The sequence below is a fragment of the Myotis nattereri genome (assembly GCF_964212035.1).
Source record: "Myotis nattereri genome assembly, chromosome: 4".
Classification (NCBI taxonomy): Eukaryota; Metazoa; Chordata; class Mammalia; order Chiroptera; family Vespertilionidae; genus Myotis; species Myotis nattereri.
Genome location: NC_138079.1, coordinates 5,250,110 through 5,269,059, shown reverse-complemented (window position 1 = coordinate 5,269,059; position 18,950 = coordinate 5,250,110). Strand labels below are relative to the sequence as shown.

General features: G+C 43.4%; 1 protein-coding gene across 1 annotated transcript in view; it reads right to left on the bottom strand.

The window, feature by feature from the left end:
* SPEF2 (sperm flagellar 2) overlaps positions 1–18,950 on the bottom strand; it is a 125,517-nt gene that overhangs the window by 89,457 nt on the left and 17,110 nt on the right. Inside the window, exons 6-9 of the mRNA XM_081089403.1 lie at positions 15,819–16,005; positions 14,369–14,557; positions 9,751–9,938; positions 6,662–6,830 (exon numbers count right to left, since the gene is read on the bottom strand). Of these exons, the coding sequence (XP_080945529.1) occupies positions 6,662–6,830; positions 9,751–9,938; positions 14,369–14,557; positions 15,819–16,005 (733 nt within the window). The remainder of the gene's footprint in view (positions 1–6,661; positions 6,831–9,750; positions 9,939–14,368; positions 14,558–15,818; positions 16,006–18,950) is intronic.

The window sequence follows — 18,950 nt, the reverse complement described above, 5'->3', positions numbered from 1 at the left end:
GGCCCTGCTGAGTGAGCTTGGCAGCCTTTCTAAGTCACCTGACTTCCAGTCATGTCATAGGATGGTTAGCTACCTGGCCATACCTTCCTGCCAGGCTTGCCTGTAGATTCCAGAGGAGCTAAGGGCATGGGGATGTACAGCTCTCACTGATGTTGGCAGGGTAGATGCACCTCCAGAGAGAAGGTATGCCTCCATGCACCTCTATGCTAGAGTGCTCAGTCTGAGCCCCCTACCTATTGTCAGGAAGTGCATACGTAGCCCATGGTAAGCAGGGAAAGACAGGTTAACTCTACTTCACCCACAATGCTGAGCTGAAGACTGTCCTGGCTACAAGAAGAATTGTGAGTAGCCAATGCCTGCCTCTCAGCAGATCCTGCGGTTAATTCTGTCTCATTAGGAAATGTGAAGACCTGGTCCTAATCCTAATAATGGCTTCCACTCAGAACCTTATCACTTAGTTCCTAGCAGCAGCCGTCCCCAACCTGCCCTGACCTAATGCCACGGAAACAGATGTTTAGTTCTAGCCTATCACAAAAGGAGGCCCGGGTAACAAATTCCACCTACTTTGTGCCTAATTTGAATCCCCCTACTTTGAGGGAAATTCCAATTGGCCTTGGTCAATTACCCAGCAGGTGATGAAGATCACCGTCAAAGCCGAGAGGCCTACACCTGAGAGGGCCTGGCTCCTCACTACGCACAACCCAACAACTCGAGCTTCCCACGGTCCGTAAGCTCAGCAAGCCCGCACTGGCAAGAAGGGACAGGCTTCTTTTTCTCACTTATAGATCCGGCAGCCAGATCTGGGCTGACATTTGGCTTGCAGGTCTGATTACCAGGAGCAACGGAAATGAAGCCGCTTGGGGAGCTCCTCTGTCCTGAAAACGGATATTTCTGTGCTGCTGAAATTCAGTGACAAGTCAGCGGCAAACAATGGGCAGGGGCTTCTGCGTGGCACTCTGATGCCAGACGTGCTCAAAGTGACTCAGCGGAGGAGATCCAGGGAGGAGTAGCTTATTCAGCCCAAAAGGACAGGTCCATAGTCCTGGTTCCCTTCTCTGCCCTGGCAAACACCCCGGCCCTCCTGGGGCATTGAACGCAGCATGTTGGGGGTTACAGCACCTGTGCTGCTAGTCCAGTGCTTTTTACAGCCCAATTGCCTGGGTCTGAAACAAATTAAGACTCTAAGGCTACTGCAGTCCTCCTGACCCCCAAATGCCCTTGGGACATTATCACACTGGACATTATATCAGCTCTCTCCCTGTGAAAGGACCACCAAACAATTCTAGAGTTGGTAGTCCTTCTAATAAAAACAGTAAACAGTATTTCTTAGTTGGTCAAACTATGCTTTATTCACCAGGGAAGTGGTGTCTCCCTCAAGATCACTTCGATACCAACTGCTATGGTCTTGCTGCTCAAAAACTTTTCCAGAAGCTTCTACATCTGAATTCACCTACCTGCTACCATCGCTCAGCCAGGGACAGTCAGAGAGACAGACTGGGTTGGAATTTCTCTAATGCCACATAAGGTTAATACCTCAAAGGGGTGTAGACCACTCCAAAAAAGCTTATAGGTGGCACTGACCCAATATATCAAAGGCAACTCTGTGTCCAATGTACCAAAGTATATTGCTGACAGGCCCTGGGAACTGGACAGCAGCAGTGGGGGAGGGAGGGTTCCTTCAGGTGGGAGAGTTCTCAGCCCAACGCCTCTGCCCCACACCAAAATCCAAAGACTTTCTTGGATCCATTCAAGTTTCTTGAGATCTATTGGGCCCCATGACCAAAGTTCCCCTTCTAGTCCCTCTACTCCATAGACTCAAGACCTCTTGCCAAACCCCCTCCAAGTCCTCTGAAATCCTTGGCCAACAATAGTTGGAAGGTAGCCTTGTTTCTTGATAACCACAGGGTTAGGATAACTACAGCTCCCTTTGAAAATCAATACATGAATATTCTACTTTGTAAATCAGTATCACTATGTTTGGTTACCATAAATCAGTACTATAGGACCTACTGGTAATCCCACTAAGACACCGCCACACAATGGGGCCTACCCTGGAAAAGCCGGCTAGCTAGCCTGACCAGTACAGGAGGAATTTAGAGAGCTGGAGACAAAACTCTAAACAAATAGAGTCATTAAGTGCATAACATAAAAACGAAACTAGAACCGTGGTGGGAATATTCCTTTCAGTACCAACCTTCCTTCCTAGCTCCTATTTTAGAGGCTGATGGTTATTCTTGTTACCTATCTTGGGAAATGTTTGTATATCAGCAGATGCCTCTTGTGTTTTAATCCAAAGAAGTGATAATGTGTGGCAGCAGGTACAATGGCAAACAGAACTTTTAAAGTAGGAGGTCTGACAGATTATTTCAACTTCCATCATGTAAGCAACTGCTCACTCAAAAGTAAGCTATACTCCCACAATGCTCAAAATAGAAGATACAAACATCTTCATAGTAAAAAAGGTATTTTAAGACTTCTTTCTCAGCAAGGAGCAAAAAAAGAAAGCGATGAAACAGCCATTTCATTTGAATTCAAGGAGTCTTGCACTTGAGGTATTACCTAAGCTTGCACTCTGAGGTATCTCATAAGTGTCCTGAGTAAACAGGTATGTTACGGACTCTATTGTGTCTCTCTACAGTTCATATGTGGGGCCTTTGCAAGATAACTAGGCAATAAGGTTTTGACAGTGGGGGTCCCCATGATGGGAATAGTGTCCTTTAAAAAGGAAAGAGACCAGAGTTTGTTCTCTCTCTCTCTCTCTCTCTCTCTCTCTCTCTCTCTCTCTCTCTCTCTCTCTCTGCTCCATGTGAGGACACAGTGTGAAGGTGGCCGCCTGCAAGTCTAGAAGAGAGTCCTCACTAGGAAACTGAATCTGCTGGCACCCTGATCTTGGATTTCCCAGGAATGTGAGAAATACATTCCTATATTTTGAAGCCACCCAGTCTACAGTGGCAACCTGAGTTGACTAATGCAATAAATATCTTTTAAATATTTTTTTTTTTGAAAAATGGGTATTTACAATCACTTACCTGCTACTGAAATCTATCACTGTGCTTGTGTCAGTTACCCAGTGATTTCACTTGAGTGACACAGGCTTCAGATTGATATTCTGCCCATAAGAAAATTTGATTAAATAATAAGCTATGAAGAATAGGGCATTCACTGGGAAGCCAGGGAGCAAGGCAGGGGTAAGCTGGCGTGTCCACTCTTAGAAGCTGAGTCTGAAGCCACTGGGTCAATACTAAAGGCTGGAGTTGAGAGTAAGAACAAGGCAGTGTCTGGAGCCGCTCAGTCAGACAAATCAGATGAGACATAGGAAGGCAACCCCATGGTTCATTTAGTCCCTCATTCCTATTCTCCAGTGGAAAAGACTTGGCAATAAACAAATATATAAACAATGTATAAACAAACCTGGGGGTCTGCTGAGAAAGAAGGTGTGTATACATCTGGCGTAGTGACAGGAGCATGAATGTTAAACCACAATATATACAAATGCATCATAAAGTCTAGTTAGTAGAATATCATAAGCCAACAGTGTATGTGCATTACAACATACACTCTAGGGTTAGCCCAACCACAACAAGCTCAAGTGATCATGAGCTTAAACAGTAATTTTTCAAACAAAAATAACAATGACAAAACTTTGGACGACTTAACAACATGATATACTGGACACAAAATACCCTTCTTTCAAATTGGGGGAATTCCAACTAAAACTTGTTTGTTGGCATGCACAGTAGAGCTCTGCGAATTGCCAAGTGTGTTGTGGCGGAGACTTCCTGAAAAGGACTTGCACTGGGGAGAGTTTGGGGTTTACCAGGAGGAGTCCAGTGTGTAATTGAGAACCACTGGCTGCTGTGTGAGGACCGTGCCTCCAGAGAGCTAGAGAGGCTGGGCTCCTGGCTTCCCCTGCTGCCCAGGGTGCACTGGGTTTTCAGGGCTCTTCCCTGCTCGTTGTTTTCCTGTGGCAGTTGCCTGGGAAGCCCAGAGGGGCCCCACTGTTCCATGATGCTGTTACTGCCTCCTCCCTAGGAGTGGTAAGCGAATGATATTTCTGGCCATACCATTCCTGGATGATGGAGTGTGATGATGTAGGAAATAATGTTAAGAAATAAGAGACATCCCTAGCCGGTTTTGCTCAGTGGATAGAGCATAGGTCTGTGGACTGAAGGGTCCTGGGTTTGATTCTGGTCTTGATCCCTGGTGGGGGGCGTGCAGGAGGCATCCAGTCAATGATTCTCCCTCATCATTGATGTCTCTCTCTCTCTCTCTCTCTCTCTCTCTCTCTCTCTCTCTCTCTCTCTCTCTCTTTCTCTCTCTCTCTCCCCCTCTCTGAAATCAATAAAAATATATTAAAAAAAGAAATAAGAGACAAATTGTTGGCAGCTACATATGATGCATACATGAGCAAAATTGTGTTTCATGCCAATTTCTAGGAGTAATATTTAAAATATTTAAGCATGATAGTTCTCTAACAGAGCTTTAAAAGTGTGGGCTCAAAACTGGGAGATATTAGTTATTTAAGGATGGTGTTTATGGGCATCAATAAAGTATGCTAAGAAGGCAAACCTTTGGAAGACTAATTTCTGAGTTATGCATTTAATCCCTAAGGACTAGAAAGGTTGAGCAAATTTAGCAACGATAAGTATCGACAGCTGCTTCCTTCAGCTAAACCAGGCTGTGTTGTCCCCCTAAAGCCAAATAATATATTTTACAAGTTGAAACATTTATTTTTTGCTTGCAGGCAGGAACAGTTAACAAGATCCCGAAGAGACAAAGAAGCGCTAACAATAGGGAAGGAGTAATGTAAAACATCTGCATATTATTTTCCATCATGTGGTCAAAAGGAGCAAAGTATATAAACACAAATCAGAAATCCTAAGGTAATTTTCATTTCCCGAAAGACAGTAAAGGCTATAAACACAATAAACTGCCCTGCCAGACGTTCACACACACACCTAACAAAAGTTTACAATTTCCTACAAAGGATGTGGGTAAGACGACCGTGTTCCTGTGGTAATGATTTCCCAAACAAGAAAAAAAAGTTAAAAAGACAAATCTTCGCTAAGCTGCAGGCTACCCGGTCTCCTGATTTATGAGAACAGCAAGAATAGAGTAGAGCTATTTAAGAAATAAGTTAGAAATCAATATTCCATGATTATAGATCTGTCAAATAAAATGACAATTTACAGTGGAAAGAAATCCCTTTCATAACTCGATATTGTCAAAAAATCTTATTTTGTAGCATGACACCTTAGATTGACACACTACCTCTAGTATATTCTATGGTCAAACGAAATAAAATATGCACACATATCCCATAAGATTCTACTCAATCCTTAATAAATAACAGTTCTCTTAGTAATACAAATACAGATGCATCCAATTAAAATATGGTGTACATTTAGTTTCTCATAATCTCATTTTCTTTCCTTGCCTTTTTGCATATTCTTATCTTCTTTCAGTATTTACATATTAGTGCTATTTTACACTTTGCCCGGTTCATTGCCATTCATTTACTTCATTCATGCATCCTTTCAACAACTATTTAGTGAGTATTTGATGGCTTCAACAAATGATTGTGCCAAATCATTCATATTGCACTTATTGCCCTTCTGGAATTAATTCAATATTTCTAATAATAAAAAGCCTCTTATTTTCTTCCATTGCTGCTGATCAACCCAGAACTTCTATCCAATAGCTATTAATTTTACAGTTTCCTCCTAAAGGTGAGATGAAGTTGGGTGAGGAGTACAAGGTGGTGAGGCAAGAAACTGATATGTATTATTTGCATCCAACACGCAGCGCACTTGGTTAAATGTTCAATATGTGTTACCTTCAGCCCAGCCAGTGTGGCTCAATGGTTGAGCATTGGCCCAGGCATTGGCCCGAGTTGCGGGCTCTATCCCCAGAACGGGGTGTGCAGGGAGGCAGCCAATCAATGATTCTCTCTCATAATTAATATTTCTATCTCTCTCCCCCTCCCTTCCTCTCTCTGAAATTAATAAAAACATGCACTTTTTAAATGTATTATCTTCACAACAACAAAATAAGGTAGGTATATTATTATTGCCATTTCACAAATCAGTCTTGACACTAAGGGAGTGGCTGCCTGTGGTCTCACAGCTACCACATGGCAGTGCCAATGATGAGCCCTTGGTTTGTCTAACCTCAAAGGCTTTTCAGCAGCTCATCTGAGGAAAACAATTGGCATCCAATACAAAAAAATCTTTGAATAAAGTGTGTTTAAATCTAAGCTACTCATAAAGCTCAGACTTTCTCCTCTTTCATTTGCCACTAAGAACAATATATCTTTAGATACATTTTTTAAAGAAATACCCTTTAACAGGGGTTTTTTTAAGCAAAGGTAGTTAGCTCATACAAAGAAAAATGCGGATTGATAAAAAACATTTTAAAATTCTGCAATTTATTTGCTTGCTTATTTTCAGACCACTCATAATATTAACTGGGAGTAACAGGTAATAGAGCATATGTAGTTAGGCATTTACAAATGAGTATTTTACTACACATTAAACCAAGGAAAAAATGCAAACATAAAATCCCATTTTTATTAATAAGAATAAAATAATATCACAAAATTAATGTTAACAGGATGTTTATTATGTTGCATTCACCTTAATTACTCCATTTTTGTTCGTACCTTATATTCTTCATAATCATTGTTGTCTAGCAAGTCCCTTTTCTCCATTTCTGTAAGTTGCTCTGCAGAAGGCCTAGCTGGCAGATCCTTAATAGAGGCTTGCTCATAAATGGGCTTTCCATGAAAAAACAGTTCCTTCCAATCATGCATAATTTTATGTGGAATCAGACTATCGCAAAAGAAAAAAAAGGTAGAGATGAATCAACGGTTAGTCATACATACACCTTAAACTATAGTCTTTCTATTATTATATTAGAGGCCCAGTGCATGACATTCATGCACTGGGGGGAAGGGAGGTTCCTCAGCCTGGCCTGCATTCTTTTGCAGTCCGCGAACCCTCCAGGGATGTCCGACTGACGTAGAGGCGGGCCACGGTGCTCACCAGCCATTAGTCTGGCTTATGGCTGAGTGGTGCTACCCCTGTGGGAGTGCACTGACCACCAGGAGGCAGCTCCTGCATGGAGTGTCTGCCCCCTGGTGGTCAGTGCGTGTCATAGCAACTGGTTGTTCTGCTGTTGGGTCAATTTGCATATTACCCTTTTATTATATAGGATACATTCTCCAGGGTCTGCTGTTTGAGACCAGGGATTCCAACTTGCTGTTATATTCTTTTTTTATTATTATTGATTTTTCACAGAGAGGAAGGGAGAGGGATAGAGAGTTAAAAACATAGATGAGAAAGAAACATCGATCAGCTGCCTCCTGCATACCCCTGACTGGGGATGTGCCTGCAACCAAGGCACATGCCCTTGGCCAGAATCAAACCCAGGACCTTTCAGCCCACAGAGCGACCTTTTATCCACTGAGCCAAACCAGCCAGGGCAATTCTTAAAGCCTAATAAAATGTCTGGGGCTTAGTAGGTTTGAATAAATGAATGTTACTTAAGGACACTGCTCTTCAAACTTTCTATGAACTAAGAACAATATATTACAAAATGATTCACACTATCGTAATACTTAGGTTTTTTATTCCCAGCTGTTTTGTTAAATGGCTGTGTGATTTCAGGAAATAATTTAAATGCTCTGGCAATAGTGCCCTCCTATACAAAATGAACAGGTGGAGGCCCCTTTAAGAAGCCAGTTGGTTTACATATTTTCATATTAATGTATAACAGAAAGATCGACTGTATGGTTTTCTTATTGTCACTGAACATTTGTTAACCTTTAAGATGATTTATCAGTAATTATTTCTATTTAAATCTGAGGGATGACTAGAGGAGGTAATCAGACAGAGTGATGGGACAACAGTTCCAAGATGAATGAAGCGGGCAAGGAAGGAAAGAGACTGACATGACTCAGATACCGCTCTCTAAAAGCAGCTGGACTAGAGCTTGAAATTACAACGTAACCAGCAGTAGTTCATGTATTTCATTCTGAGACATGGCACCACATAGGTGAACCTTGAAGACATGCTAATGAAATCAGCCAGATAGGAAAGGACAGATGCCCCATGTTTCCACTTACACGAGGGACCTCGCACAGTCATATTCATAGAGACGGAGAGTAGAACAGTGGTTTCCGGGGCGGGGGAAGGAGGGAGGGTGGAGTTATTGTTTAATTACCCAGAGTTCCAGTTTGGAATGATGAGGAAGTTCTGGAGATGGATGCTGGTGATGGGACACAACAATGTGAATGTACTTAGTGCCACTGAACTGTGCACTTAAAAACGTTAGAGTGGTACATTCTTTATTTACCACAATAAAAAGTAGTATTTAAAGTTACAATTTAAAATATAATCATGTTTTCCATGAATAAAATATTAATAGTTGCTAAAGATTGCTTTATGGAGATATGGAAGTTTAGAAATTAATAAGCTCAGGCATAGAAATAACACCAGAATTAAAGTGTCATTGGCTTCTATGATGAATAATTAAATCATTGAATTATATATTGCCCAAACTTAATCTTGCAGTTATTGAGCTAATAGCCTACTATTTGAATATTAATAATTTTGTTAAGGAGCAGTCTTAACAAAAGTCAGTTCATATAAATAGCTTGATACCAAAAATATATATACTGATATCTTTCTTAGTGCAGAATATAGAGAAATTAAAATCAGTTTATCTTGATTGTTAATCATGTAAACTAAAAAAAAAATCTTAACATACAGGGGGTGGCAAAAGCAGGTGTACTGTTGTAATACAAATAAGTAATAGAATAATTAATAAATAATAGAAGAATTAAACTCTGTTTTGAGTACTCACAACTACACATCTACTTTTGCCCACCCATGTTCATGTGCAATTATCTTATTCAGTTGCAATTAAAAGACACATTTTCAAAGGAAAGCCTCCCTAAAAGTTATATATATCAATACTTCTGGAACTTTAAAATTTTATGTATTTTTAAAATTATAATAAAAATAGCTTCATGTAGGCAATATGCTCTCTATATTAATTTTCATGAAGCAGGACTTAAGAGTAGTAAGGGGAAGACTAGTATATGCCTCCGTGAAATACTACAATAATCAAACTAATGCATATAGGAAGTCTTGAGCTTGCTAGAGAGTTGTGCTCTGTAAGTGGGTTTTTAAGTCATCTATTTGACATAGAAATAATATATGTTTCCCTTTTGCTTTGGCCACCAGGAAACTCAGATAAAATTTGTAGCTCAGTTGCAGTAACTGGCAAACCTGCTGCCCATATAACTGTGCTTCAATGTATCCCCTTGTTGTTAACTTTCTACTTATATTTAGATTTTCCCTTGTTCTTATTTTGGCATAGTCTTAATATTTCTTGTTTTGCTCAATATTTTCTTATAAATTGCATTAATTATTAGTAAAAGAATCTTTAAACAATTTCCGTCTCTTAGGAAGTCCGGAGTGTTTCAAATAAATTATCATAGTTGTCTTAGTAAATTGTAGTAAATTTACATACATTTAAATGTCAAAGACCTATAAGTGCGTGTTAAATAAGGCGAGTCAGGGGTGAATTAAGTCAGTATCCAGGTTCTCTGGACCCCACTTCTCAACCTTCCTTTCATGAAACATTTTTCTCTCTCTTCCCCACCCAGTGTCTGCTTTACAATCGTAACCTTTCTCATTCTCTGGGGTGTCTCTATTGTATTAACTCTAAGGAAACAAGACTTACTTATTTGTCAAAAGCCGGTATTCTGCCACTTTTGTGGACAAGTCAAGTATCTGATCCAGAATCTCCGTGCATGCTAAGTAGTGCTTCTGGTAGAGGGCTTGTGCTCTCTCCACGGCGATCTGCTCGTGAATTTCCCGCTCTCTGATGGCTTGTTCTTCAAACTCATGCTTGGCTTGTCTTGCCAAAGCCTAGGGTGACACAGACATTTTTAAATCACCGTGACTGGGCAGCGGTTGAAAAGAAAATAATGTCTTCATTTCGATAATAACAGAAATAAATCTCTAAATAGAATGAAACCTCCTTTTACACCAGGAAAAAAAACAAAATGATAAAGAGTCCCTTCTCATGAACACGTTAAATACTGAGAATGATGGCAAAGACAAGTTTGGGAATACTCCCTTAAAAGCTTACTGATCGGCAAAACCGAGTACAGATGAAACTGGGCTAATCAGGGAAAGCCCAAAGCGGACTGATGATAAGTTGGGTCTTAAGTGTTTTAAACGAAGTCCTGATCTCACGGGTTTCAAGTCGTCAGGGAAGAGAGAGAAACAGGCACCTTTGCCCAGCCGGTGTGGCCCAGTGGCTGAGTACAGCCCCATGAACCAGGAGGTCATTGGTCCCATTCCTGGTCAGGGCACATGTGTTCCTATCTCTCTGTTCTTCTCCCTACCTCTGTCTCTAAAAAATCAATTAAAAAAAACCCCAACATTAAAGGAAAAAAAAAAGACGCAGGCACGTCAGTGCTAGACCTCAAGCACGTCTGTCCTCTTTGTACCCGTCTAAGGGCCTTGCTCAGACACAGCTGCTCGGCCAGTGCCCTTCGTGGGGGAGTTCTAGAATACTAATTTAGACGTAGAAAATCCTTTGGAAATCCCCTGATTATGCTGACCTGAAAATACCGCACATTTGCTGACAAACGTTACATGTGCTTAGACATCAACAAAACCTGCTGCTGTCGCAGCCTTAATGCATCGATAACATTCATGCCTACAGACATGTATTTCTGCAGAAAGCAACGAAGTGCTTAAGCAGTTTGTCATTACCCTCAGCTCGGTTTGCACTATTGGTTTGTTTAAAAAAGCCTTTCTTCACACAAGTACGAAGGTTGAACTCAGCACGACCAAATACCACTTTTCAAGCAGCTATCCCGGCTCCTGGAGACATTCTGTCCTGTGCTAACCGGCTCCAGAAACAAGACCTGCCTCCTGTGCCGTGACCCAGTGAGGGCAAAACGGAGGCGAGCTTGGGCCTGGATGGCACTGTGATGGGATCTGAGCCCCGGGTTCGGTACAGGAGTCAAGTACTAGCTGTGAACTTGGGCCAATCAGGGCCTGGGCCTCCCTCTCCCTCTGTGGACAGCGCAGATACAGAGGGGCATTGACTTAGGAGTGTCCTGACTAACGAGTTTTTCGAGATACGAGCCGTCTCTTGGCTGATTTTTTGCTTTGAGTTGCGAGCTAAAATTCGGGTTACGAGCCAGCTTCAGATACCCCACCGCTAGTTGGCGCAGCGAACGTCACAGTGAACGCCACAACATCAGCCCAGCACCACATGTCTCACTCGTTCACTTTAATGATTTGACATATGAGTAATCTGAGTTATGAGCTCCGTCATGGAACGAATTAAACTCGTAAGTCAAGGCCCCACTGTATTAGGAAGATTTGCCATGAATAGGAAAACTGACTGAACCGTCTTGTCACAGCAAATATTTCTTATCATGATGCTGTTCACACAGGACTAAAGGCATGGCAATAACTGTGGCTGTCCGCTGAACCAAATGGGAGGTTCTTTTGTCTTGTTATTGTAGTCCTGCTTGTTTTATTGTTGCTGGGAAAGGGGCCAGGCTGTGTGGCCTCTGAGGCCAGCCCTGTCCCCGTGGCCGGCTGAGGAGTGACAGCAGAATGCGTTATCCTCGTGCTGTTCTGCAGGCCCTGTTTTGTAAGAAAGCAAACAGCTGAGGTACAAAGCTTTATGGCATGCTTTAGGAAGCATGAAGAGTTCTGGAGAGAGGAACCTGAGAGAACAGTAGTTAGTAGAGAATTTATGGAGAAAGTGACGGTAAAATGGGTCATGAGCTTGGTTTACTACAGAGTGCCTGGAAATATTGGAATACTTAGGGTGCGATCAAACCAAACCTGAGGGCAGCAGTCACACAAATCCACTGACAATTATGCACTATACGCGTCACTAGGGAGAGACGTGGGTGTGAGGGTCCATGCAGCAGCCTGACCCGGAAACGCCATGTGAGGGGCTCTGCAAGATGACTGCTAGCTGGGGAAAGGCAGGTGGGAAGAGGGGAGAGAGAGAGAAGTGGCTTCTTCAGGGTCCGAGAGACCAGTGTGGTCGGAGTCCAGGAGATGGAGGGGACAGGTCGGAGCAGGGATGTGGTGGGCAGGAAGCCAGGGCTGGGTCCTCTTTAGTGTGAGTCACGGCTGTGGTCACATCTGAGTTACCAGTATTCCCCTGGCTGCGGCGCAGAGAGCAGTGTGGGAGGGGATGAGAGCAGGACAGACAATTTGTATAAGCTCAATCTAATTTTCTCCTTTCTTTATTTCTAACAAGTTATCCGAAGTCTCATTAAGTCCTGCATTAGGGAATTTCTGCAGATGGAAAAGATGAACTGGTGGAGGCTCCTCCTCACTTTAAAAGCTACATCCGAAGGCAAGTGAGTCTGAATTACTCCGAGAGGACAGAGGGAAAGGTGCTGAGAACACGGAGAAAGAGAAAGGGTGGACCCCACTCCCCTGCAGCTCCTGGGTAGCAGCAAAGCCTCCGAGGGGAACATGTGAGGGACCCACAGAGGCCGGCACAGCCTCCTCAGAGACCTGTGTGCTGATGGCCACGTGTGGGCTGGCGTAGCTGAGTCTCAGGGGCAACAGGCTGGGCTTGTGCCCGGTGGCCGACACGTTTCCCTGATGACTTGACCCCGTGACCTGGCCACCGTACCCCCCTGTGGGCAGCGGTGAGCTGTTGGAGTTCAGCTGAGGTCGATTTGAAAGATCTAAATAATGTTATGATCTTGCACACGCCAGCTGTGGTTGCCAGTGCATAGCCAGCAAACGTAGAGGAAGGAGACCCGGCAGCAGGAGGAGCTGGGGTGGTGGTGCTGGCCTGGAGGGAGATGGGCAAGCTGAGGAGATTTGTATTTAGTCCCTGAAATCAGCAGGACTAAGTGATGTGTGGGATATGGAGGAGTGAGGACTAATCAGACTACAAGTGGGCCTGAGGTTTGGTTGGAATACGGAACCTTAAAAAAGACCAGTTTAGAGACATGGGTCATAAATTTGACTTTAACGTGTGATGTGGATGTGAGATGTATGAAGAGAGAGGTCAGGGACGCAGCTGGACACATGGATGCACATGTCAGAGGCCGGAGACATAGATGCGTGCGTCCCATGCTTGCTGCAGTAATTCCACCCCGTGGCCGTGGAAGAGACTGTCTGAGGAAGCAGCAGAGGAGAGAAGGGGGAGTGGGGGGCAGGACTCGGCTTTAAGGACCGCGTGAATGCTTCGCTATTCCAGGAGAACGTCCTACACGAGAGCAGAGGCTAAGCAGCCAGAGAAACAGGGGGAAAGCCAGGAGTGTTCTCAGCTGTGCTCAACAGGATTGGCCAGGAATGGGATTGGCGAGTCCATCCCACTCACAGTAACAGTATGAGGCACTACCAACCGCTCATGAGCACCGTGAACAAGCTTTAACATTTTTAATAAATGTAAAGGTACTTATCGAATTCTCCCACCGTAAATCACAACAACTACAAGAACAGTTAAAAACTAATTTTAACAACTTCCTGTGCCTTCACAAAGGGGAGGGATAATGCTGTAGAAAGCAAAGGATGTTTGGTGTTTTTAGTGGATATTACCGGAAAGAAAAGGTGATAGCGTTCCCTTGAAAAATTCAACTCTTCTTTATTTCCTTCCTCCTTGTGCACTAGCCACTGTTGATGGAGGAGGGGATACATCCAAGCTGGGGAACTGGCCATCTCGAAGGGAGGGGCTTCGGGGAGCAGCTACCTCAGCGTTAGGAAGGGCAATCCCGTGGAGGAAGGGATGCGATTGTTACATCCCTGTCTCTGAGGCTGCAGCGGGCCTCCGTGGCCCAACCTTCCGCAGGCTGTTCCAGCCCAGGTGAGGAGAGGGGACGCTTCTCAGCCCAGGGAGACCAGCGCTGCTACAGCCACATTACTAACCTGACCCTGATTAACTGGGCTTGTGAGGCGAATGTACTCTACAAACAGGCACCTGGAAAGATGAGCTAAACACATCATTTCCAGGGTACGCAAATGCGCTCGATCCGCTCAGCTTCACTCTTGTCAGAAAAGGAGGAATGAAACTATTATCCAGGCAATTCCGCTCCTGAAGAGGACACAGAGGTTAGTGCCCACACAGCCACAGGACTGTGGAGAGCGGTAAGATCTGCAGAATCAAGACTAAAGGGGAAGGGTAAAGGATGGAGATGCTGTGTGCGTTTTCACTGGAGTTGTACAAAAGTAAAAAGGGGGAGATAATGGAGAGAGATCATTGATTGGCAGCCACATGCCTACAGCTTTGTTGACCTTGATAGGTAGGAAGAAGCAAAAGTAACCTCAGAAAGATTTGTAAGGGAGATATTGTTTACCGCTTCTCGATCGAGAGCATCCTGGAAATCTTTAAGTCGCCTCTCCTCATATTGCTTTTCTCGGAAAATTCTGTTTTGCCATAAGACTTCCTTCTCGTGGCGGACGTGCATGAGCTGCACGGCGATCCTGCGCTCCTGCTGGGACTGCCGCATGAGCCGGTTGATCAGCTGCTCCTCCCGGTAAGCCTCCTGAGAAGACCATTGGGGGAGCCAGTCACTGTCAAGGTCATGCCCTAGTTTCCCACTGGGCTAAGACCCTGGCTGTAAACAGTGTGGAAAAGGTATAGCATTCATCTGCATCACTTTCCGCCACTTGGTTTAAATTTGAACATGGCAAACATCAAGTCATAAAAATAAAAAATTTCCAACAAAGGTTGCATACTTTGGGTATGTAGAAGAAGCATTACGGATTTACTAGTATAGCTCCCTATTATTTAAATAAATTATTGCCTCATTTAAAATTTGAAAAAAAATAAATCAGGTGATTGTTTTCAAGGTTTTATAAACAAGGGATCTGATTCTCAATTTTGAGTATGTTTGCAGAAACGTGGAATTATGCTGTAGGTACTCTTAACGGAAATGCTAGTTGTGAAAACAAATAGAGGCGCTATCTGGCTGCAGATGGTGGATCTGATTAGTTCCCTGAGGGGGCATCTCTACACCTATTGAGTGAGGAAAGGCAAAAACGGAATAGAACGGGAAGACCAGGGAAGAGGCTAAGGAGAAAGGACCCACAGCTTATCCTAGAAGATTGTAATGGTTGCAATCTGGAACACAAAGCAGATGCATTCTCTTGGTTCTCTTTCAGAGAATTAAAGGGGAAGCAGTAAGTGAACAGTGGACAGAGCATGGAACTGGGATTCAGAGGCCCTGGCCCATGCACCGCTGTGTGTCCTAGGCAAGCAACTCGGATTTTCGGGGTCTCCTTCTGGACAAGTAAAATGAGGGGTTTAGGTGAAAGGTGATCTCCAAAGCCCTTTCAAGCTCTCTCACTTGTCTAAACAGAGACATCATGTGGAAGGGTGAGGTAATTCAAGTCCTCAAGGGGGAAAACTCAAAAGAATGCCTGAGAATTGGCGTTGCCCATTTAACACTCAATAACCCAATTATTTAAGAAGCAAATCTGACATCATTAATGACACAGTTTCACACCACTTCTCCCACTTTGTGATTATGAGAGGAATACTGCATACCTTTTCAGAATCAAGATACAAATAACAACAATACTGCGGCAAACGCCACAACTTGAACCGGGGAATTATGTAAAAACGTAGGTAAATGTGAATCTGAAGTGGGAAATAACCTTTTAGCACAAAGTGATGTTATGATGTCCCATTGATATCTGAGGCAGAGTGGCAGATGATACGTAAGATACCATAATGTGCATATGAAAGACTGCATTTTGCGACATTTCCAACAGAATCATTTAACCAACATCCAAATATCTAACCTCTTGTGCTTCGTGGGCTATCAGCTGGTCCATTAACAGTCTCCGGCGTCTTTTCTCCCTTTGCTCTCGTGCAAACGCGTCTTCTTTGAGGCGCTTTTGGATTTTTTTAATGTAGTCGTCATCCGAGTAAGTGCTTAACAAATCGGCAGTTGTCTGGGCTGCTGAGTCTAAAGAAGGCTTGGGTGTGCTGAGGACAAGAGTTTTTATTTTAGATTCAAAACATAGTATGATCACAGGCCACTACCTGTGAGCATGGAGGAAGAACTCGGGAGAAGGGCCCTCGGAGCCCTCTGCTAATTTATCATTACAAGCATGAGAGTGAATACTAGAGCTTCAGTGTGACACTTCAGTGTGGTCAACAGGTTCCGCTTTGCCTCCCCCCTTTTCTGGACTCGAGCTCTGGGGGGTCCCTAGCGTCGCCTTTTCTCTAGGCCCATCAACTCCTTGTTCTTTCACTTCGCATGATCTTCTCTCTACCCAGACACTCTGGATGTCTCTGCCTCTTCTTCCTCCTGGCTCTAGGCCTCTTGCTTTCCCTGTTTTGAGTCAACAGTAGCACACTATTGGCAGCCCAAGTGTCAGGGGAGTCACAGGCATACTAATGCCAGGACACAGAGTACTTCCAGGGTGGTTCTGTCCACTGCCACCCTCTCTCACCTATGCACGTGCAAGCTGCTCTAGGACCTCCCAACTATCGGACTGTTGAGGGCAGTGGCCCAGCTCCTGCCGGAAGCTCTGCAGTTGAATGTTGACTTGCTCATCCTGCCACACTCACAGGCACAGGTCTGACCTAGCTTCTCCACCGAGTCCTGGAGACCCAAGATGAAGAGACCTACCTCGGGGATTTGTCCTACCTCATGTCCACAATTAAAGGCTCAAGGAGAGCTGGTCTCACCAACACAAAGCACACACACTCAGATGGTGGCTTAGAAGAGAACTGCTAGATTCTTTCAAAAGTTATCATTAGAAGATGTATTGTTATGTCTATAAGGATCAAATAACCAATTCCCATCCTCATACCTCTTTAAAAAATAAACAATGGCCCTAGCCGGTTTAGCTCAGTGAGTAGTACGTCGGCCTGTGGACTGAAGGGTCCCGGGTTCAATTCTGGCCATGACTCATGCCTGGGTTGTGGGCTTGATCCCCAGTGTGGGGCGTGTAGGAGGCAGCCAATCAATGATTCTCTCTCATCATTGATGTTTCTATCTCTCTCTCCCTCTCCCTTCCTCTCTGAAATCAATAAAAATATATATTTTTTAAAAAGAACAAAGCCATCTCTCATAAAAAATAAATAAATGAAAAATAAACAATGTAAGACAAGGGTATAAGATATATCATAATATGGCTTGCCAAGAAATCATGAATTTTAATATTAGGAATAATTATGGTTTTTAATATTATAAATTATTAGTGTATTTATTTTAAAATATAACAATTTTACTTAAAAGACAGGACACATTATCATTGTGTGTAGGAACTCAATGGTCATCAATTCTCATACAGAGAAAGGTACTCTTGCAAAAGCACAGCTAATGCATGTTCAATGAGGCAGTAACTGCATGTTAGAGTATAGATCACATTATATTATAGTTTGTTATTTCTAGGTTTGCTGCTCCCCGCTGAACTCTGAGCACATAAGAAAAGTATCCAATTTTCCACCTCTCCGTACTTAGGCCTTGTATGCCTGCCGTGCAGCTGATGTTTGCTAAATTTCAAATGATATGCTAAGAAGTATAATACACGTGTGATATAATTTTTAAAATTACACACTAAATTTCTGGTTATTTTATCAGCAGGGGCTCAGCCTTCAGTTCATTCTGTCACTGAGAGTTGCTGAGCAGAAATTGAGTAGCTGTCAAAGTCTCAGTAATGAAGACAAAGTTTATTCCAATCTATATCTCAAGATTTAGTACAATTAAGTATTTATGAAAATTATGTAACATAACTTTTTTAGATCATTCATCAAAATTCTTGCCATATTTTTACATAAATGTGTTGTTTAAAATATTTTTTTCCTAGATTGAGCATGGATTAATGGCTCTTTTGACAATGTATTTATGCTACCAATAATATAGCAAATATACTTTTCCTCCTTTATCAGTCAGTTCATTCATCCACCCATCCATCTGTTGTCTTATTACAATAAAGGTCTGAACAAAGCTATATGATACTTCCTTGAATGGATATTCATTTTACTAGTATGGATTTATTGAGGGCAATAATTATGTTTTCTTTTTATCTGCTTGCCAGGCTTCCATAGAGTTAGGATATGTGTGAATTATTAGTACTAGGAAACTTGGCCAAATTTGTAAATATTAAAAACAGCTTGTTAGGGAGAACCGACGGGAAATGTGTGAATCCAAATGTCATGTTGCAGCAGCCAGCAACCTCAGCTACAGGAGCAAATAGCAGGTCACATTTGTTCTTTGTCTTAAAAAGTAAAGACGCACATGTGAGGGAGAAGCAGCCTTGGGAACCCTTGTGCTGCTCCCACTGAGACCTTTTATTCTTCCACGAGGGGAACAAGAAGCACTGGGAGGTGACATCCCCGAGGACCTGTCAGGAGCTGGCTGGGAGAGGATTGCAGTGCTTTCGGGCATCAACTGGTACGGTTTCACAACGAGCCCAGAACATGCTAGAGTCTAAGCTAAGAATTCAGAATGTCTCAAAAAAAAAGGAGCGATTGCAAAAGGGGCTTCTGAAGGACCGTGCTGTACCATAGTCTTGGTTTTCTTTCAAGGTTTGCTCTAGCCCAGGGCCTCCCAACATTTTCCACTTTAGGCCATCAGAGAAAATGCTCTTTGTGCAGCACGTGGAAGGGACATTCAGTCTCTGATGAGGCTGGTCACGGCGAGGGGGACTGGTCCAGGGACTCTTGCTGCCCGGGCCCTACCCTGCCTTTCTGAGAAGGGAAGGTGCATATTCATGGTGCCCAGGGGGAAATTTCTAGCAAGATGAAGAAGAGGCTCTTGCAGAGAGAGGACTTGTGACCGACACTGCTCTGTCCCTCCTTTTCCCCTCCAAACCCAGCCCAACTTTTATTCAGAAAAACACAATGTCCCTAGCCAAAAACTACACTTCCCAGCCTCCCATTCTGCTGCGTAGGACAGTGTGACTGAGTTCCAGCCAATA